Genomic DNA, 22,977 nt, shown 5'->3' with positions numbered 1-22,977 from the left:
TTTCTTTAACCCCTTACCGCATGGGACAGTCTTGCACAGACCAGTTCAATATTAAAATAACTTAAGTAATTCTTTCTTTCTTAACTGATGTCACATATGGTCAAATCCAATTCTAGACAGTGTGTCATATCTGTCCCAGTATGCAGTTTGAAATATTATATGCTTATATTATAAATTATATGAATATAAAACCGGTATGTACCATATCTGTCCCAGAATGCGGTAAGGGGTTAAGTTGAACTTAAAGACCTGTAGCACTTGTTGCTATAACAAACATTTTACCTGAGTGTCAAATTTTTCACACTCAGGATCGAAATAGGCCCTATTTAATTGGTGAGGTGTCCATATCCAAGTCTCTATTTAATTGGTGAGGTGTCCATATCCAAGTCTGTAGCCCTGGACAGGACCATTTCGATTCCACTGGAAGACTAGTGCTTGCAGTACAATGACTCCAGCAGAGGTGCTGAGAGTCTGGTGGTACACTACTGTATGCGTCCTTGACACCACTGTTCTATAGTTATAGTGAGGATCACGTAAGTTCAGTTCCCAAACAGCAAATATTTCCGCCTTGTCAGTATTGCCAACTGTTACCAGATATCACCACATGCAGTAAAATCACGATCCTATGTACTGAATGACTTCTTTACTCACCGTACTTTACCTTAATGTTGGAAGGTTATTCTAAATAGTTTCAATAATAATGAGAAATGTATTGCTATGTTCTATTCTTTTATTCCTTTACATTATTATTAGTATTAGCATTAATAGGTTATTAGACGTAACTGTACAACAAAGTATAGTATATAATATAATATTCAAGAATCAAATCTGTTTCAAGACCAATTAAATTATTGTCACTTCACTTCAAAGATTCCAGCGTAAATATACTGTACTTCCTAAAGGTAGATAAATTAATAATCAATTGACTTTTGGTTGGAATTCGAATGAACTTCTGATTATCTTTTGAAATTAGTAAGGAAATGGATAATACAACTAGGCTAAAACTGAAATAATAAATCAACTTACAAAAATAATTTTGGTCCTTAAAAGCCATAAGTAATTTCACTTCTAGATACCTTTTTAAAGATTTCATTTGTTTGTAAATTGCTTAATAATGTTACACTTACACTTATTATTTCTGCAACTCCACGTGTGTTATTGAAAAAATGTATGATACATAACTGTGAAGTCTCTTTTTCGCTCTTGTGTCCTAAATTTAAATAAGAAAAAACAAATGATTCAAGAAATGTGAGCTGGTGAAAATTAAATACTCAATTAATAAAATAATTACTACCAAAAGAGTATTTTATTAATTCTATACAAAAGATGGATTACACAGAACAGATGGCCAGAAATCATAGATTTATACGCGACATACAGCATGAAACGATCATCAAAAAATGCTTTTTGTACACAATAACATCTTTCAAACGAAGTGAAATAGCCAGTAAGTTCAATAAATATTATGCTAATAAGTAATAACTATAATTAATAATTATCTACAAGCTGTAAAAGGGAATAAAATAGTATATTGTTGAAATTAGGGGGTTATGGTTTATTACGTGTATTTATAATTTTAATTACTTTTTCTACATTTAATTATATTTTAATTTCTATTAGATTAGTTGGTGGTGTGGTTGTTAGTTTTATCTGTGTACGTCAGACTATTAAGGAAAAACTGAAAGAAATATTAAATCTACAATCTACTTTATATAACAATATTTAATCAAGAACTGAATATTACTATTAATTTAATAACATAAGACCCAAAACATCTCCAAGTCCAGACAATACACATGCTGATTTTCTTAAACATGTTGGCAAACAAGCAAACTCACTACTTTTATCTTGTAATCTCATCTAAAATACAATATCTGTCTGGAGAAAATCTATCATAACATCAATTTTGAAAAGCAATTATTCAACTAATATCTTTTCGAGTTATCGACAGATACCACTTACTAGTATGATAGCCAAAATTATGGAAGAGATGATTTCTTAGATTGAATTGGTTCCTGGAATCTAGTAACTAACTTTCATCTTATTGGGTTGACTTTAGAGAATTGCATTCAACAAATGGACAGATTTTAAATTTTAGTCAAGATATTGAAGATATTTTAAACAGAAAACAAAACACCTTAACAATTTTAATTTATTTTCAAGGATCATATGGCTCTGTAGATATAAATCACTTAAGAAATTGCAAACTTAGGGTGTCCATGATAAAGTGTTACACTGGGTCAGTGACTTGATTATTTGATTCAGTGACACAAATATGTAAATAGAGACAGATTCATCTGGGCTTCCCACATTGTTGTTTTCAGGAATACATTTTCCAATATTAATGTCGATGGTCTAACTAAAGAAATAGATCTTATGATAATCTCGTCATTTGCAGATAATATGGTTGTCTAGAACAAAAAATCACAGTCCACAAATATTAATAAACTGAGCCAAAATCCCAACAGACTTTTTGACTCTACTTGGAGAACTCAAACTTGCTCAATTAAGGGAAACTTTACTAATAAAACACAATCCCAAGTTATTTGAAAATGAATAGTATATAAGATAACTTTAACAGATGATGTTAAGAAATGTTATACTTCTCCAGACATTTTAAAAATCATTAGAAACGATAAATGATCTGGTCAGTGAGTGACTACATACAGTATTTTTTATAGATGGATCCTGTTTACCAAGCCATAGATGTAGTGGTGTTGTAGTACAATACCAATATATTCCCTTTTACAGGGAATTATATTCAAACACTTGTTTGCCCCATTTTAACCGTGACAACGCTTTTTAGTTTTTTAAACATTCTGGTTATTGTATTGTGTTTGTGTTTAGTGAAAGATTTTAGATAAGGGCGCAAATAGCCATAGTAGCTGACGCACCCTTTTTAAACACCACTAACTAACTAACTAACTAACTAACTTCAAACACTGACTAATTTTGATAGCGAAAATTTAGATACACTTTTAAGCTTACAAAATCTCCAGTATCAACTTCATAAATCTGAGAAGGCTGTCATACTATCAGATTCAAAATCAGATATTCTTGCTGCAGTATTGGACGTAACAGCATGAAATCTCAATATTTTACAGTGTTTTAATATTTTAAGCAAAATGGTCGAATTACATCGACGACTGGTACTTCTGTGGATCCATGAACTTTATGGAGTGGGAGGTAATGAGGTAGCTGAAAGGTAGCAAAATTACTGTAAGGTTATCTATACCTGCATCTTACCACACTGTTAAAAGAATAACAAGATCAGAACATGACAATGTGGTAACAAAAATCGGAATGATTCTAAAGCAAATGAAAAAATTGCAATAGGCCATCCGGCATCCGCTCCACGATGGAGGAAAATCCTCAGAAGAAACCAACTAATCAGATCAAATGGGGGCTCCAACCTACCCTTGAGTGCAGCTCTGAATTTGCAGGCCAACGAGTCTACCGACTAAGCTACATTGGTGGCTCTACTAAAAATATGAAGTACATGGCACTCAGATTATTAAATTGACAAACCTAAACAATTATTCATCAGTTAAGCTATAAAATATAATACATAGCAAGCAAGTTAATTCAATTTAAAAGTATAACAATTCAATCAGTTGAAATGTACAGAAATTGATAATAAATATCATGCAAATTACTTCACATTACAAGCATAAACAATTCATCACTTGTGGTATACAGCCTACTATTTAATTTACAGCACATACAATTCATCAGTTACGCTATAGGCCTACTGTCTACTATTCAATTTACAGCATATATAATTCATCAATTAAGCGAAACAAAAATATAGTACAATACATAGTAAAAATAATACACCTAATTTAATAACTGAACTTCTATGAAAATCTACAGTGGCAGTACTCATATTATCATAGGCCATGATTGTCTCAAATATTTACAAAGAACTGATATTTCAGAATCTCCCCATGCCATTTCTGAAATCTCAATGAAGATATGGATCATTGTCTTGACTGTTTAACTTTACACAGCTTTCAATCATCTGGTTAAATATTGGAGTGCAAGTTAACAAATGACATCAACTGCTGAACACTTGGTATCAATCAACCAACAACTTCATTACATTAAAGGGGAAAAAAACTGAAAGAATTAATTGTATATAGACACAACACATAAGACAAGGCCGCTTCAGAACAGTAACTGGCAAGGCTCTGTTGTCTTAGGATTCTTATGTAGATTCAATTTCACCTGAAAGAAAAAAGTAGCATCTATAAGTATGCCTAATTATGAGAAACAAGAGCAGCAGGTGTGGTGGTGGTGGTGGTGGTGGTGGTGGTGGTGGTGGTGGTGGTGGTGGTGGTGGTGGTGGTGGTGGTGGTGGTGGTGGTGGTGGTGGTGGTGGTGGTGGTGGTGGTGGTGGTGGTGGTGGTGGTGGTGGTGGTGGTGGTGGTGGTGGTGGTGGTGGTGGTGGTGGTGGTGGTGGTGGTGGAGGTGGTGGTGGAGGTGGTGGAGGTGGTGGTGGTGGTGGTGGTGGTGGTGGTGGTGGTGGTGGTGGTGGTGGTGGTGGTGGTGGTGGTGGTGGTGGTGGTGGTGGTGGTGGTGGTGGTGGTGGTGGTGGTGGTGGTGGTGGTGGTGGTGGTGGTGGTGGTGGTGGTGGTGGTGGTGGTGGTGGTGGTGGTGGTGGTGGTGGTGGTGGTGGTGGTGGTGGTGGTGGTGGTGGTGGTGGTGGTGGTGGTGGTGGTGGTGGTGGTGGTGGTGGTGGTGGTGGTGGTGGTGGTGGTGGTGGTGGTGGTGGTGGTGGTGGTGGTGGTGGTGGTGGTGGTGGTGGTGGTGGTGGTGGTGGTGGTGGTGGTGGTGGTGGTGGTGGTGGTGGTGGTGGTGGTGGTGGTGGTGGTGGTGGTGGTGGTGGTGGTGGTGGTGGTGGTGGTGGTGGTGGTGGTGGTGGTGGTGGTGGTGGTGGTGGTGGTGGTGGTGGTGGTGGTGGTGGTGGTGGTGGTGGTGGTGGTGGTGGTGGTGGTGGTGGTGGTGGTGGTGGTGGTGGTGGTGGTGGTGGTGGTGGTGGTGGTGGTGGTGGTGGTGGTGGTGGTGGTGGTGGTGGTGGTGGTGGTGGTGGTGGTGGTGGTGGTGGTGGTGGTGGTGGTGGTGGTGGTGGTGGTGGTGGTGGTGGTGGTGGTGGTGGTGGTGGTGGTGGTGGTGGTGGTGGTGGTGGTGGTGGTGGTGGTGGTGGTGGTGGTGGTGGTGGTGGTGGTGGTGGTGGTGGTGGTGGTGGTGGTGGTGGTGGTGGTGGTGGTGGTGGTGGTGGTGGTGGTGGTGGTGGTGGTGGTGGTGGTGGTGGTGGTGGTGGTGGTGGTGGTGGTGGTGGTGGTGGTGGTGGTGGTGGTGGTGGTGGTGGTGGTGGTGGTGGTGGTGGTGGTGGTGGTGGTGGTGGTGGTGGTGGTGGTGGTGGTGGTGGTGGTGGTGGTGGTGGTGGTGGTGGTGGTGGTGGTGGTGGTGGTGGTGGTGGTGGTGGTGGTGGTGGTGGTGGTGGTGGTGGTGGTGGTGGTGGTGGTGGTGGTGGTGGTGGTGGTGGTGGTGGTGGTGGTGGTGGTGGTGGTGGTGGTGGTGGTGGTGGTGGTGGTGGTGGTGGTGGTGGTGGTGGTGGTGGTGGTGGTGGTGGTGGTGGTGGTGGTGGTGGTGGTGGTGGTGGTGGTGGTGGTGGTGGTGGTGGTGGTGGTGGTGGTGGTGTGAAAAGGTGATTTCACACCATCAACTCTTATCATTTAGTACAACAAATCTATTATATTCAGTTGCAATCACCAGTAGCTGTTCTTTCCTCCATTTTGTTGTTGGCTGATTTTTCACAAGTCTGCTATGATATGCAGCACTATCCATGGCAATAACGCATTGCCCTAATATTCTCAGGTCAACAACTGTGTTTGCACCCACTTCTCAACTACAGGGCTATTCATAGCACTATGGTAGTCCTGACTTTTCTTTCAATTGCATGAAAAAATTAAATCAGCACCTGCAATAAAAATTATACCTGTGCATATAATTACGTCACATGAATTCACAGCATTTAAATAAAGAAAATAAAACATAACATAACATGACATGAGATCCTCTTTGGTGAAAGGCTTTCCCACGTTTTTATTTAGTCACCAATTTTTATATTTTTGTACCCTGATTTAAAAAATTACTCTTGCCAAATTTATGTAAAATATAAATCAATATAACTTACTGAGTATAAATCCACCTTTCGTTCCGGCATCTAATCTTCCACCCTCATTTGTTGGTCTACGAATAACACCATTCATGTCACTGGAAACTTCACCTGGTTTATTTCATGAATAAGTGGGTGATCCTACTTAAAAAAAACAGAGAGAGAAAAGCAATTCACTTTGACACTCTAAGAGACACAAAAATTTTAAACACAGGAAAACCGTTCAAGAATTTTATAACTAACCTCTAGTTATAATATGAAACTATTAATTGCAAAACATGTTGTTCCCACCTGAATTCATTACTAGTAGCCTATATTAATTGCAATTTCATATTCCACATAAGTGTTAACCTATTTGTTAGTAAAAAATTCAATCAATGTCTCACAATACATTGAAATTTACCATTCATAAAAATCCAAGTCTCATCCAAGAATACTACGGGTTTAGGGTTCTCACGCTCCACATTTCTTATATATTCTCTTAAAAACGAATAACATCACTTTCTCGTACATGTGTATAAGGATCCCCTTTGCTCCATAGAAATTTCATCTCTTTCAAAATTTTTTTCACCTATGATAAGGATACTCTAAATAAATATGTTTCATAATCATCATTCATATGTTCCAGAACTTTTGCTGCTGTTAGTACTTCCCCTGTAACAATAAATGAAAATTATGCCATATTTTTATACATATGACTAATATCAGAATTGCATTGCATAAATCAACACAATAATTCCTGTAACTTCCCTACCTTTATGTAACTTGTCATAAATAAATCTCGCAATTGCATCTTTCGTAAAATCATCAGCATCAGTCACTGGATGTTTACGTAGTCTATGTTTTCCTGGTGTCCCAAGTGGGGTCCCCTTCTGTGAATTTGTTATCACTTTCGTGGCTGTAGTAAAACCAAGCTGTAATAACAAACAATAACATAACACTTCTAAAAATTGTTATGTCATAAAATTTAAAAATTGTTATGTCATAAAATTCATGCATGATACCAACATTTACAGCTATATGAACAGAAAATGATCAACATGTTAGGTTGGGTCTGCGATAGGTTTAAGTAGGCTAATATTTAGGTAATTCTCCAGAAAAGCTGCATCAAAGAAGGCATAATTTTATTTTGTTTAATTGATTTCTGTGATATTTACATAGTGATGAACACGTGGTTTTAGTGCACAGCCACAAATACTTTCAGCACAAAAATCCTTTGACACTTACCTGTATATTCTAATGCATTGTTGTAGTCCCTCCCTCAAACTTGTTACTAATTACCAATATAACATGCGAGAGGTCCAGGATGAAGAGAAATGGTTAGTTTCCCAGTAGTGCGTCCTCGTCCTCTCGAGTGTTATATCTTAACAAGTACTTTGGATGGGGTAGCTTTTCTGAAGAAACACCATATTTAATATTACTTAGACCAGTCATGAATAAATTATTCAGCCAGAGTCAGCGTTCCTATGCTTTATAGAGTATGTTATATAGTTATTATATAAAACTGAATTATTTTTAAGCACCATAACAGGCCAACATTCATGTAATATTTGCTGCAATATCAAGTTAATAATTACAATATGACTTGTATTTTCTTCGGCCGATGTGGCATGTAAATTGTGATCTGAACGGTTAATTTAATACCAAAAGAGAAAACTGGAAATTTACTTTCGTGCTGTTTGATTATTTGTTCGTCTAATTTGTAAATGTATTTAAGCTATCACCTACTGCAGTATTACAGTATCTTAAATGTATTTAGTTTGGCAATATGAAAATCACTGACTTGATTAAACATCTAGGCCTAACCTAAAAATTTGTTTTGTTTGACCACAATCATGAAATTAGTGGTGCAAACTCCTAAAACTGAATACCACTTTGAAATGTATGCTTAAGAATACTTACTCCTAATAATTTTCCTATTCTGGTTGTAATTGCTGTCTCCGTTAGCATAATTCCTTCTTCATTATCTTCTTTGTTCAACTCATTATACATGTGACCTACAGATTTCTGAAGCGTACTCTGAATGCCACACATTTTCTTCCTTGGAGGAGTCACTGCCACACTATTTCATTTTTTTGACATTGTAATAAAAATCTAAACACGAAAGAAATTCATTAAAATTTGAAATAATATTTCTATCCATTACCCACGTGCATTATCACGCCCAAGTATATTATATTTATTCGTACTTATCTGACTATTCTTGAATTATAACCACAACGCAACACATAAAATAACTATTATGTATTAATATTAATACTAATATTAATTAATTATTAATAAGTTCGGATTTCACTATCTTCCAGTAACCGGCTGAGAAATCTAGTACAATTTTAATTTCATGGAACTCCAGTACCGGCAAATATTGTCGATATTTGCCTCAGCTGCCAACATACCAGTTACAAAATCACTACCATTTATAGTATTTGTCAGTAACGAAATTCGAAACGAAGTTGGCAAAAGAAAATTCAACCTTCAAACTAGAAAATCACCATAATCCACTAGCATTTGTAGTAATGGGGGAAAAATGGTTAGGTTTCACCCTTAGGGTATCAAGTTACCTGGTCTTCCCTATAGATACAGTTTTTCACCATTTTATTTTATTGTTTGGATGTTTCTTCATGATGTTACTTGAAATTTGTTGTAATGAGCAGGTTTACTGATTTAAATAAAATATTACTGATATTTAGTGCCCTTTCTCCCCTTTTTGCGCACTGTATGAAGGAATCTTCTTTATAGTAAGATTGATTTGTTTAATCTGGCTAACTATATGATACGGTTTTGTTTACTTTTTTGTAGGCCTAATTCATTGTTTACTAGTGCCTCCTATTGCTTTTATTGATGACTTAGATTGTGACTGGATGATTTGTTAACTTTCTTGGTTTATAGATCAGTTATTGAATAAAAGTTTTGATCAAAATGTTACCTGTTTGTTTTCAGGATATGTTGGAAGATTCTGATGTGTCGTTACTGGATATGATTCGTAATGATTTCTCATATGAAGTGGCTGTTAGGAACTTTGATGCACCTGATCTCTGGGGCACAGAACAAGAGTAAGTATGATTGGAATGTGTTATTTATATTTACAGCAAGATTTGCAGATTACAATGAAATAATAAAACAAAACTGGACTAAAGGAGTGAAAAGTGCACTTCAGCACCAGTGTTCCTTTCAAACTTCCCATGTTGTAACATATCCTAAAGCATAAAGTATAGAAGGTAGGGAGAGTGACGCACACACATGCGCACATACACCTGAATTCATTTTCTTGCAGTGCCTTCTCCTCACATACCAATGGGTCACATCTAGAGATTTACAGATAAAATCAGTGATTCCAGAAGTAGATCCTCTTTTTGCCAGACTAGGATATTATGACCGAAGCAAGAATGCTCTATCTCCATCCAGTACTTAACTGAAAAGTATATTTGATTGCAGATTTCTGTAGAGATACAAAAAAAACAGAACCACAAAAATGTTGTTGTAATATAATGTTACATGTAATGTTATGTATGTTTGGATGTATGCATTCGTGATTCATAGAATGGCTATCAGAAAAGTTGTCTTGAGGGTCCAGATTTATTGTTATTCTCATTCCAATGTTGTTCCATTGTCTCATGGTGTAAAAGAGTTTTAAATAACTTCTGACTATTCTCCTTCCTTTTCTCTCTTCCTAGATTCATCATAATCTTATTTTATTTCCATTTTGAACTTCCCTATAGGCCATCCTTGACCCATTCTCCATTTAGATCTTCCTAATGTCTTGTAAGCATTTCTGATTTCTCGTTTATACTGTTTATGTGATGTTATTTGCCTACTATTTGATCCCTGCAATAAAAAGTATTTTCTATCTTAGGCTGAATGGTGACATGGCTGTGCTTCCATTGACAATGCCCTTGGATGGGAGCTTCTCTAAACTGGAGTCCCACACCAAGGAGGACTTCCAGAAAATGCTTACTGATTGGCAGGAACATCTTGGTTCGTTGCAGGTAAAAAAACAGCTATTTTGCTTTGTAAAATATGTATTTTAAAATACACTAGACTCTTGTTAATCCGGCGTTCAGTAATCTGACTTCTCGATTATCCGGCTGCCTTCCAGTGTACTGCCTACCCTACTGCAATAGATCTCTGAGAAATTTGCACTGGTGCCATGTATTGTACTGTGTTACTTATACACTATAATTCTTTTACATACAACTCAGGAATTTGGTGGAAAGTCTTTAACTTCTAAGAAAATAAAATTCTGAGGATATATTAGAATGGGTATGTATTAATAATAATGTTGTGGGATTTAATCGATTAATCAATCAATTTCTGTTGTGAGATTAATCGACCAGAAATATTTAATTGAATAATCGAGTCGATTAAAATGAATTGGTTGTTGTTGATATTAATTATTATTTTGTTAATACAAACTCATACTAAAAATTCCGACAATATTTCTCTCTCGGAAATTGCTTACTTAAAAGCATAATAGTACTGTTATTTTCTAACAGTAAACCAACTAGCGTAGGGAAAAATCTTTGCACAAACACTTCAGAAAGAGATGGAGATATGACAGTGACCTAGTCTACCTCTATTGAAAGTTGAAACAATGCGAAATTCTTATGAAGTTTCATGGTTTTCCAAGAAAACTTCCACCTTGTTGTCAGCTCATCTTCCTAGCATATGAAATACATACTTTTCTGGGATTCGTCCCCCTCATCCTTTATAAAATAGCCATGTCTACACTGTGTGCAAGTGAGAGTGTAACTACCTTCTTCTCTTTCTAAAATCTGGTAATTCGATTACAATAGGGGCCAGTCTTCTGTTTCAACCACTGTACTTTTGCAGTTGCAGTTTCTGTACTGAGTTTGTATATGAAGGTTGTGTGTTTAGTTTGAAAAAATAAAAGATATCAGTTTTCTGTGGTTTGTGAAACATTTGGATTTAAATAGAAATTGGAGAAGTACTTGACAGAAAAAAGTTTTTTCGTGTTTAGTGATGCAGGAAACATTGTTAGTAAACGTAGAGTGGCACTTTAGTGATGCAGGAAACATTGTTACCAAATGTAGAGCAGCACTTAATTTGGAACATGTGAATGCACTCAAAAATCATGGATGAAGCAGTATCAACTAGGTGAGTCTTCATACTTTTTGTTATTTATGTTTGTCTTAAAAATTCCCGGAGAAATTGACACAATAAATTATAAGCCTCATAATAAATATGTTAGTAAGTAATTAAATAATTGTTTTGTAATATAACGATACCATATATATATATATATATATATATATATACAACATTTAATACTTACACCTATCACCGAACGCAAGTTAAATTTAACAATAATTGTGTATTACAGTATATTAAAACATTTTTTCAGCTCGATGAATCAATTAAATTCAAATAGCTAATCGATTAAATATTTTGATCGATCAATAGCACTAATTATTAATAACTGTAATTTATATTACGTAATTTAGAACTGCAGTAAACAAAAGAGGCAAAGATACTCGTCCTTGTAATGTCACGAATTTGAGACAAGCCGTGCTGCCCATGTGTATAACATTTACTTTCGATTTAGAAGTTCAAGTGCAGTGACTAGCACAGTGTTGTATTTTTCAATCATGGCTTCAAAAAGAACATGGGACGTTAGGATTGGTGCAGAAATTGGAAATTTTAGATAAATCTTTCCAAAAAACCATCACTGCTGAGTATAATATTGAGCATGCTACTGTTTATGATACAAAAATTAAAGAAAATAAACTGACAGTATGCGAGCCAAATAGATAGTGAGTGTGGAAAACGAAAGATTATGCAAAAGGATAAGAATAATCTACTTGATGCTACCATATACAGATGGTTCATACAGCAACGCCATAAAGGACTATCTATCAGAGCCAGGTAATAAAAAAGAAAGCAGTGGTATTCAACAAGCAACTTGGCAGCAGTGAACAATTCGCAGCACGCAAAGGCTAGCTATCAAACTGGAAAAAATGGCATTGTGTTAAGATACCTGACAGTCAGTTGGGAAAGTTGCTCAGCAAATAAGAAATATGCTGAAGAGTTTAAAATAAAGTTGGAGAAGATGATAATGGATGAACAACTAATTCTTGCTGTAGTGTGTGTATTGCAAATGAGACTGGTCTTTTTCACAAAATGCTCCCTTCAGAAACTGTTGCTGCTAAGAACGGAAATGAGGTTTATGGGTATAAACAACAGAAACAACTTGTCACATTGATGACATGTTGCAACACTGATGGGAGTCACAAACTTCCTGTTCTGGTAATTGGAAAAGCCCAATGTCCACGATATTTTCAACACAGTGAGATGAGTGCAATACTAGTAGATTATTGGGCTCGAAAGAAAGTGTGGATGGACTCAGAAATTTCCACTCAGTTGTACTGTACTGTAAATTTGTACCAGCTGTGAAAAAAGAATTGAAGGAAAAAAAACTTCCGATTTAAAGCCATTCTCCTAATTGATAATGCTCCCGGTCATCCATCTGACTTGACCCTCAAGTCAGGTGATGTAAGAGCTATCTTTCTTCCACTGAATGTGACAGCTCTGATGCAACCTTTGGATCAGGGAATTTTGGAAACAATTAAGTGCTGCTACCAATATGTGCTTGTTACCTCCCTGCTAGAAGAATGTGAAAGTGATTCCACCACAGGTATACTGAAGACATGGAAAGTGATAAATATGCGTGACATTGTTTTCCAGACAGCAGAAACATGGGACTCTGTGAAAAGAACTACCTTATTAAAGTGTTTAAAAAAAGTGTTTACACTGAGTTGGAGTCAGCATTTAGTGATAGTGATGCGCCAGTCAGTCCAGAATCATTAATTTCAGATGCTGTGTTCATTTACATGCTGCAGAAGTTTGCTAAGTGGCTGGATGGGAAAAATTTGCTGTAAAGCAAGCTTTAACAAATGAAGAAATCATCAAAAGTGTGCACGAAGAAAAGATGAAAGTGATGAGGAAGACACTACAGAGGCAGACAGCATGAAGATTTTTCATACTGCTGGCGCCAAAACTGCTGACATTTTCCTGCAACAAACAGATACATGCAATACCAACAAAATGCAAGTCAAGTGACTGTGAAAAAGTGTGTCATCAAAGAGCATCTTCATTAAAACAGAAAAAATCCATGCTAAGTTTCGAAGTCATCACATTGAGTAGAAGAGTGGGAGATTTTATCTGTGCTGTATTTTAGTGTATGCTTCTGTTACTGTGTATTATTGTATTTTTCTTTGATATTGAAAAGTTAAAAAACTTAAAACTATCAAATTTGCAGAGTAACATGGAAATCATGACACAAGGCAACTGACATGTATGTAATGCATGCACATAGGACGGGTTTGAAATGCATTCTGTTCCAGGATAAAATGTATTTATTTATTGTTAACTGAACTGTATTTGTGTTTATATTTAATTTGTGGCAAATACATTTGTTGAAAGTTTTTATTTTATTTTATTTTATTAATTAATTTATTTTTTGCCTTTCAAAAGTGGGATGCATGGTTTATTCGAGGGTGCAGAGTATTCGAGAAAATACATTATATACACTGGCCAATGAACAGTTCCAGATATCTCATCTTACGTTACCTTTGCATCAGGTCTTTTCGGGGGCAAAGATAACAAGAAAAGGAAAGATAATTAAGTGCTTGAAAGCCTCTATGGAGAAAAACAAACACCTAAGAAAATTAGTACTTAAATAATATATAATGTGAAATAGGAAAGTGAGGGGAAAAGTGGCGTAAGGAACCAACACCACAATATGAAAACAATTTTTGTTTTGATGCTATAAATTGAATTCTTTCAAATTCTTTTGCATTACCTCCAAGCTAAATTTATGAGCTCAGCCAATGATATGAATGAAATAGTCTTCCATAGTTCCCTTTAATAATGCACCACATTTTAATATGTGACAGAATCAGTTATCCACATATTTTATATTTTACATTTTCATGTTCAATTTCAAAATTATTTAAAGCACTGAGGATTACTTGTGAACAAGCTTTACTGTTCATGGCATCTAAAAGTGTGCATTTTAACAAAAATATTTTCTACTCAGATATTGCAGCTTGATTTTTAATCAAGATGGCACACACACATTGGGCTGCTGAGTCAGAATTTAATTGCAGATTAGTGCTGAATTCGTCTTTGCTTCCAAAGATGGAGAAATTTTTGGTTAGGAAATCATGTGTTCATATAAATAATGTGACCCTTATGTTTATAAAATTAACAGTCTCTTAGCAACTTTGAAAAACAGTGTTAATGTCAGGATCATAAATTTTTGCACCAGTGTATAGTTCTAAATTACAAATATAGCCACTCTTGTATTTCATAATTTAAAAAATGTTTATTCCGTATTTATGAGGCTATATTTTCATGGACACACTAAAAAGACACATATCCAAAAATGGACAGATGACCTCATCAGTGATCTGAGTTTCTTCTGGATGATAGATACTTCGAAATTAGGTATTTACAGTCTTCATATTACGACTCTGTTTTTGTTAGTATTCTTAGGTCACTTGTTCCATTTCTGAGCGTTTTTGTTAATATTTTTAGGTCTCTTGTCCCACTTTTTAACATTTTTGTTGTGTTCTTAGGTCTCTTGTTCCATTTCTTAGCTTTTTTGTTAGTATTCTTAGTTCTCTTGTCCCAATTCTTAATGAGTTGCAAATGTGAGTGTTTTTTAATTTGACTGAGGTGCCAACTTGCTCAATCACGGTGAGATCTCTGGGATATATCCCAACTCATTTTATACTGAAGAAATTACAGTCATGCAACTTTCGAACCGTGAAGGAATCGTGGTGCTAATGAAAACAGGTTTTTTGTGTGATTTTCAAATTCTAAGATAGTAATGCACAACTACTTTGCAAGATTGTTAATATGCAGTCACTAGGCTCAAAGTGTTAAATAAAACCATAAGTACTAATAAATAAAATCAAATGCGAAATACTTCCCAACTTTCTCCCTTTGATTTTTAACTATTGTAAAAATTTTGGAAGAGAGTTTTCCTTAGCTTATAAATGATATTAAGTTTGTGTTTTTAGGTACTTTTCTTATATTTTTTCTTTTCCAGGCATCTGACACAGAAGATATGGATGTGAAGGATATTGTGGGTCTGGATATGGTGATGCCAAAGCAGATATCAGAAAACCTTCCTGATGACATTTTTGAAGATGACTCCAAACCATACATTGCAACAAAGAAACATACATCTCCTATTAAGCTTGAACACAAGTCTTCCCTCTTTGGAATTAGTATTAAAGATGAACTGAGCGAAATTACTTTAGACAATTTCATGGATTCTGAGGAAGATGAAGACTTGGCTTTAAATACAGCTGAAGATGAAGCTATTGATGTGGTCAGTGGAGCCACAGAAGTTACGAATTCTGACATAAAAGTTGAAATGGAAGAGGACTGTATTGATGTAGAAACAGTCTCAGAACAAATTCCTGGTAAGAAATATTTTTGAGAATCATTATACTATTGATGTTTTGATATTAATTGTCCTATGGGATTTTATTTTTCATCAGTATACAGTACTGTAATTACGAATTACATGGATTATATAGGATGGGGTAGTTTGAATTATATGGAAAGTATTATTGAAGTTCTGAATTGGTCTGTTCTCTTCCCACCCCCAAACATTCACTGTTTTTGCCTGAATTTGGACTTGTGAGTTGGGTGTAATGTCAATTATAATGACAATTTCATCACAAGGATTCAAAACCGTGCATTGAAATAAGATTATGTTTATTAAATGTTAATCCTTATATTGTAACATAATCACTTACCCTGTCCATTCATTTCAGTTCTTGAAGCTGGGGATTTGACAAGTTTGCTTGAACAGTTTGAAGCATCAGAAGCATTCAATACAAACAGCAACAGCAAACCCTCTGTTCTGGACACGCACCTCTACGCGATGGCAACACAACAGTTATCATCATCCACATCAAAAATTCATAATTTGCCCAGTGTTGCATCAACGCCAACAAAGGGAGGCACTTCCATTCTTTCGCATCAGAATATTAAAGATTCATTGCCTAAAGAAGTTATTGATAGGATAAAGGCAAGTAGTTCATTATGATTGTGTCTTAGATACTGTAGTAATTACCTTTGTGTAAATTTTCGCTGTTCTCTGTGGATATTCAGGCTTCCTCCCCCCTCCAGGGAAAGTATTTTGATGCTGCAAAAAAAATCGATTCCGGGATTTTTGAAGAACTACATGTTTTCAGCATCCTTGATGTCATAAAAGTGGTTTTTGCCATATTGTCTGTTTGTCTATCTGTGTACAGTGATTTCTCATAAACTATTTGACAGATTTGCTCATATCTGTGCATATGTAAATTTGTATGCAATCAAAAAACATGAAATAAAATGACAAACTCGAAGTAGATTGTAACAATTTTTTTAATCTTGCGTAAAATTAAATAAACTGTCCAGTATGTCCCTAGACTTGAATTAATTCTTACTTTCAGAATTTTTTCTGCTTTTCGTTATGAATTTTGTTGAGAATTTGATAGTCCCAGATGAGACAAGGCAGTCATTATACTTATTGCAGAGTGCCTCATTGTTATAGGATTAGCATTCCTAATCATAAATACAGTTCGTTATGCATGAGTGAAACAAAGCACAGTCTGATATATTAAATCCGCTAAACATAGGAACATGTTCCACTAAGTATGCATGAACAGTTTTGTGCAAAAGTATGGTAATTCGCCCTCCAGATGGCAACTGGTATATGTCTGCATAAGGCAATACATCAACTGTTTTATTATTTACATTTCTTTCATGTCTTGACTTAACATTGCTATTTGCTGGTTTGTAGATGGCACTTCCTAAATCCAGCCTGTGCAGGTGATAACAACTCTTGAGATTGCAAATACCAGTTCAATCTTCTACATACCATACATTCCATTTTTTTTGCCACTATACTAGTGAGAGATATAGGTCGATCATTTGAAATGCCATGTGCATCCTTAACTGGTTTCAGCATTGGTGTAATTACTACTTTTTTTCCATATTGTTGATATTACTGTCTTCCATGAAAAATTGAGAATTTTTAACGAAGTATTTAGAGTCTAAGGTCGGGTGCACAGAGAGTCAGATGTGGCGCAGCATGACACGACATTTTGTCTGATGGTACTTGTCTACCATTGATTTCTTATGATGTGATGCACACAGAATCAGACGCAGCACGATGGTCATGAGCAGATATGAGGAGACATAGAGAGACAACATCGAATGACTGCTTGAAGTTCGTTGCGAGGAGACTGTCTGATAGCTGCAGTATACTGCGCATGTGTTAGTAGTGGCTATGATTGCATGCTTTCACTATCTACGAATGCTATTGTTGTGTAGTGCACATTATTCGTAATGGAACTCAGTGCGAATAATTAGTTGTTTTAGTACAGGAAAGATACATTCTGTACAATCTTTGAAACACTATCACGACAATAATGTGGTTTCAAAAAAATATGTGAGAAATTGCAAATGAGATGAAAGTAAACCTAATTCTCTGCTCTATACTATCACTCATTTTTTATTTAATACATAATTTTTCTTTATTGTGAGTCGTGAAGTAGTCATAAACATACAAAATGACGTTTGTGCAGTACATTAGTAGTATTTAATTTTAATACTCTTTCAATCATACAGATTTTTAGGTGTATTAAGCATCCTTAGGAAATAATAACCAAATACAATAGAATTTTTCATATAGACAGTCCTCTTTTATTGACGCCATTTTCTAGCCTAGGCCAGTTTTCCAAATGCACACAGCCAGCGAATCAGTTGTCGCGAGCAGACAGTTTTAAGCTGTCGCGAGATGTTGTAAAGAAATACATAGCGTTGCGTCGCGTCTGATTTTGTGTGCACCCAGCCTTAGGGCTCATGTGCTCTAGGAGCTCAGGCATAATTTGTTCAGTACCAGGGCTTCTCCCATTTTGTAAGTTACAATTTATTGTAAGTTGCTAATTGCAATCTTTAGCTCATTCATAGTGAAGTCGCTATGGAAGGTATCTTCTTTGTTCTGATTTTGGAGGTTGAATTTTTGTTTCTTTATAGACTTCTTGATTTTCACTCTTTTGCTAAGAGGGTACTTAACTATAGTAAGTTAAATGCTCCAGCAGTGTGTTAATGATTATGTATATTTTATTTTTGTAATTAAGAGGATATTTCTTCTGTACAGTTTTCCTATTATTCAATTTTATACATTCTTGCGGTCTATTGTGTTCTTCTTCCATCTTTCTTATAATCCATTTTTTTTTTTTGTAAAATATTTGTGGAATGTTTCCTTCTTACCCTTTATGATTTCTTTCTTCATTAATGCTTTCTTTTTCTTCCAGTACATCATATCTTCCATTTCCTTGGCTTTTTTAGCTTCAAAACGTGCTTCATCTCATTCCTTCTTCAGGTTTGAGAGATGTTATGATCAAAACGGTTTGTATTGCTTTTACCTTCCTCTAGGGATTCATTTTTTTTGCTGCTTTGATCACTGTAGTGCAAAATTATTTGTATAACTTGCCTGGTGGGTTATTAGTATTACTTAGGGACTGTCCAGATAATGTTTTGTCTTCCTGAAACTTTTTTTTTCTTTGTGCTTTTTTAAAATTTCCAGGATACTCTTGTATTTCTGAAATTAGAATTTGGTGTATTTGTTAGCTCTACTTTGGTGGTGATGACTGTGACCACATTCAGGATCATAAATAATTTTTCTTCTTCAATTTGTATATGTATATTGGAGGAGGCAAGGGTAGTATCTAGTAGCTCTGTTATAATGTAACTATGTAGGTGTATCCTTCTTGTACACGAGTTCTACGTTCTTTGGCATTAGAAAATCTGTTGTTGTTGTTTTCTAATGCCAGGCATTTGACAATAAAGTCATTTGACCTCTTGCACTCCAATATTTTTCAAAGATATTATCATGACCAGCCAATGAAGCACAGATTTTGAGGTGTTCCGAATCCATTTCTTGGTTTGAGTTGCACAATGGGCAGTTAGGGGACTGATATATTCCAATTCTATGCAGGTGTTTAGCCAAACAGTCATGGCCTGTTGCCAATCTAAATGCAGCTACGGACGATTTTCGTGGTAAATCGGGAATTAACTGTGGATTTTGATGCAGAGAGTTCCATTTTTCCCCTTGGGATTGTGTTATCAAATTTTGTTTGTTGAGGTCTAAGTATGTAGATTTAATAAATCTCTTCACAGAGTAATACATAGATTTAGTAACAGGTCTGTAAGTAGCAGTGCTGCCCTTCTTTGCTAAAGCATCCTCATTCTCGTTTCCCAGGATTCCACCATGGGATGGTATCCATTGGAATACAATTCTTTTATTGAGTGATATTAATTGAGAGAGCATTTTAGTTATTTCTGCTGTTTGAGATGAAGGTGTGTGTTTAGAGACGATTGATAGAATAGCTGCTTTGGAGTTTGACAATATAACTGCATTCCTAAATTTATTGATGTGGCATAGAAGATTCCTGAGACTTTCACTTATTGCAATGATTTCACCATCAAAACTTGTTGTTCCATATCCAAGTGATCTATAAAGTGAGAAGAGACAGCACGTAACACCTGCACCGGCACCTTGTTCTCTGGAGATCAAGGATCTGTCGGTGTATAAATGAAGCCAGTTTTGTGGAGGGTACCTAATATTAATTGTCTCGAAAGACAATTGTTTCAGTATTTCAGTGTTTACTTCTGATTTCAGTATTTCTTCTGTTAAATTTAGATTATATTCTATATTTAATAGAGTTAAAGGGTTTGGTTTAATTTGTAGGTTTTCTTTTAAATTCGGGATATTGATTTTCTGTTTTAATTCTTAAACAATGGATATGAAACTTTTTTGAGTTTTCAATCTACAGAGAGGACTGTATGAATGCCAATTGTTTCCTGGTAATCTGATAAGTTTTTCATATTGAATCAGTGCTTTTTCTTCTATTGTCATTTTGATGCTGTTAATATTAGTGAGGAATCTCATAGAATCTATTAGAGTTGTTTTGATTCCACCAATAATGAGTCTGAGAGCTTGGTTTTGAACATATTCTATTTCGTTTATGAAAGGTGAAGTAATTAAAATTTCTCCGCAGTATGTCAGCACTGGCTGTATAAACATTTTGTATGTAGTGTTCAAAGTATTCCTAGAGCATCCCCATTTCTTTCCTGCTAGTCTTTTTAGAAGGGAGAATCTTTCACGAGCTTTTTCAGAAATGTATTTCAAATGGTTGCTCCATGTTAACTTACTATCGAAAATAACTCCAAGATATTTGGATTCATAAGTCCTAGGAAGGTGTTGGCCATTGTATTGGATATTGAATTCTCTTTCTTTTTTACCGAGTGAAAATATTTGGTAGTTACTTTTGCTTAAATTGAGTGTCATCAAATTTGATGTATTCCATTCATGTAGTTGATTTAGAGCTTTAAGAGCAGAATTTTGAATTTTGTTTCTATGTCTGTAAGATCCGGAAATCCACAAAACTATATCATCTGCAAATAGTGCTGTTTTCATGTTTGATTCCTCTAATAGGGAGAGTAAGTCATTTATATAAATATTGAATAAAGTTGTGCTGAGGACAGCGCCCTGAGGTAGACCTCAATAGGTTTGTCTGTAACTAGAAAGTGAATTATTGAATTTAGTGGCAATGAATCTTTGACTAAGGAATTCTGATATCCATCTGAACATATTGCATTAGATAATCTATGATTGCATGTCCTACTCGATTTTTATCGTGGTATTCCCATTTCTCGGAATGTACGTTAAAATCTCCCAGTATTATGGTTTTTTTCGTAACATCTAAATTGTCTAAGTTTAGTATATTATGAGGTGGGTTGTATATGCTAAATATCTGTATATGATTCCCGTTTTTTCAAACATGGACTTACCATACTTGTACTATTTGTGATTTATCATCTTCACTTATCTCTCTAACAATTTCAAATTTATGTGCGAGATCTTTTCTAATTCCTGCCATTATGCCACTTGTAATTTGCTGAGCTTTTGGAAATATGTGGGAAATATAGTTGGTAAATTCATACTATCTTATTTGATGTCTTATTGCATTTGTTTCGAGAATACAGAATACATCTATTTCTTCATTTTCTAGTATAGTTATATATCTTATTTCATCTTCTTTGCTTGTGTAATTCCTCCAGCATTTCATTGTGAAAACTTTATCATATTATTGGATCCGAAAGTGGTCTTCACCCAGAGATCTGAATGGGGGACTTCTTTATCTCCGAAATTTATGTCTTTAAGAAGCAAATTGAGTCATTGCCCATTTAGCATCAGCCAGGGGGCACATGTAATTTAAGGATGTATTTGCAGTAAAAGTTGCCTAATTTTCTCCTGGAAAATGCTGATGTAAGAAATCTCGTTATATTATTTGCTTAGGACTCCACTGTGTTAAGGAACAGTTGTTTCCTTTGAAACAGATGAGATAAGTTCTTAAGTATACTAAGATATTCTAAGAGGAAATGGTTGATGTGCACAAACTTAAAACTGGTTAGTTGTAGTAGATTTTTTAGCCATAGAAGCACTGTATTTTCTTGCAGCAGTGCTTTCTAGATGCAGTAATGCACAAGATATGAAATGTAGCACAAAATTTGTTGGTCACCCATCTTAACAGTGTTGAGGTACTGAAATTTCTATATGCAGTAGTGAAGATTCTCTGCTTTTTGCTTCAGTCCTTGCATACTCTTAGGAGAATGCTGATAAAGTTTATACAGTCTTGTTAAAACTGAATCATTTTCGTTGTGCTTTCTATACTCCAGAGAACTCAATGCACTGTGAGCTACACAATGTACACCTATTACATGATTCACATTCTGTCTTATTTTGTTTACTAGATAATTTTCACAGCTAGTTATTCTTGTTGAATCGTCAATAGAAATGCCAGTTAATAGGATCAGATGATAACACGTCTCAAAAGTGTTTGTATTCCTGTTTTTTTAACAACTTTTAAGTAGTTCACTATCAAGTGATAAAAGTGAAGGAATATTCCATGCACTCCAGAGTTCTGTTAACTTATAAAATCACTTCTTCAACGCTTGCTTTGTCTGTAAACATGAAACCTGAAGGTGCCTGAACAAGCGAATGTATTTCTCATCAATTTATTCCAAATAATTAATATAAGCGATTGATTATTCAATCGTATTTGAGACAGTTGCTGACAAATTACAGTATCTAGTTCAATATAATTATATTTCAGCCTATCGGATCATGATGTCAATAAAAGGATGTATAGTTGACCCATTAACGCTGTTGTTGTTTAGTCAACTGTCCGAAGACAGGTTTGAACTCCATAAGTGACAACAGTAAGGCATCACTCATGCGGCAACTAAGTCAGGAGATAATGGAGTGGATGGCCATTCCTTTCTCCCTCCATTACATATACATTGCTGATTAGTTACATGTACACTAATCAGACTTCATACACACTGATAATATATATCAGCCAGAACCTCAATTAGAGGGATTAACGCCATTAATAATTTGAAAATAAAAAAAATAATTTCAGAATGTCCACGAATGAAAGCTATCGCACTTTTTCGATTATATATGGGACATGATTGTTTGGCTGCCCACCTATATAAAATAAATATTTTTCCTATTCCTAATTGTTTACTCTGTGAAGAAGATCTGTAGTGGATATGACACACCTCAAGAACTGTAAAAAGTTAACAGCTGCAGATCAATCATTATGATACTGGGAAGGTAGAAGACAAATGGAATAACTCCATTATGTCGAGCATTAGCAACCAACCATAATTTGAAAGAGCGAATTAGAGAAGCTGTC

The 22,977-nt window shown here is 35.5% G+C and overlaps 1 protein-coding gene and 1 long non-coding RNA gene across 5 annotated transcripts in view; one reads left to right on the top strand and one right to left on the bottom strand.

Annotated features, from left to right (window-relative positions):
- LOC138709130 (serine-rich adhesin for platelets-like) overlaps positions 1 to 22,977 on the top strand; it is a 72,153-nt gene that overhangs the window by 21,343 nt on the left and 27,833 nt on the right. For all 4 annotated transcript variants that reach the window (XM_069839667.1, XM_069839668.1, XM_069839665.1 and 1 more), the window contains exons 3-6: positions 9,122 to 9,234; positions 10,035 to 10,167; positions 15,255 to 15,633; positions 15,991 to 16,247. In XM_069839667.1, the coding sequence (XP_069695768.1) occupies positions 9,122 to 9,234; positions 10,035 to 10,167; positions 15,255 to 15,633; positions 15,991 to 16,247 (882 nt within the window). The remainder of the gene's footprint in view (positions 1 to 9,121; positions 9,235 to 10,034; positions 10,168 to 15,254; positions 15,634 to 15,990; positions 16,248 to 22,977) is intronic.
- Positions 931 to 7,094, bottom strand: LOC138709129 (uncharacterized). The gene is made up of 5 exons (XR_011334834.1): positions 6,936 to 7,094; positions 6,585 to 6,835; positions 6,200 to 6,325; positions 5,776 to 5,983; positions 931 to 4,227 (listed from the first exon to the last, which is right to left on the bottom strand). It is a non-coding gene; the product is annotated as an uncharacterized lncRNA (long non-coding RNA).

The sequence above is a fragment of the Periplaneta americana genome, chromosome 11 (assembly GCF_040183065.1).
Source record: "Periplaneta americana isolate PAMFEO1 chromosome 11, P.americana_PAMFEO1_priV1, whole genome shotgun sequence".
NCBI classification, from domain to species: Eukaryota; Metazoa; Arthropoda; class Insecta; order Blattodea; family Blattidae; genus Periplaneta; species Periplaneta americana.
The sequence above is the reverse complement of the archived record's forward strand: the minus strand, read 5'-3'. Positions and strand labels throughout refer to the sequence as shown.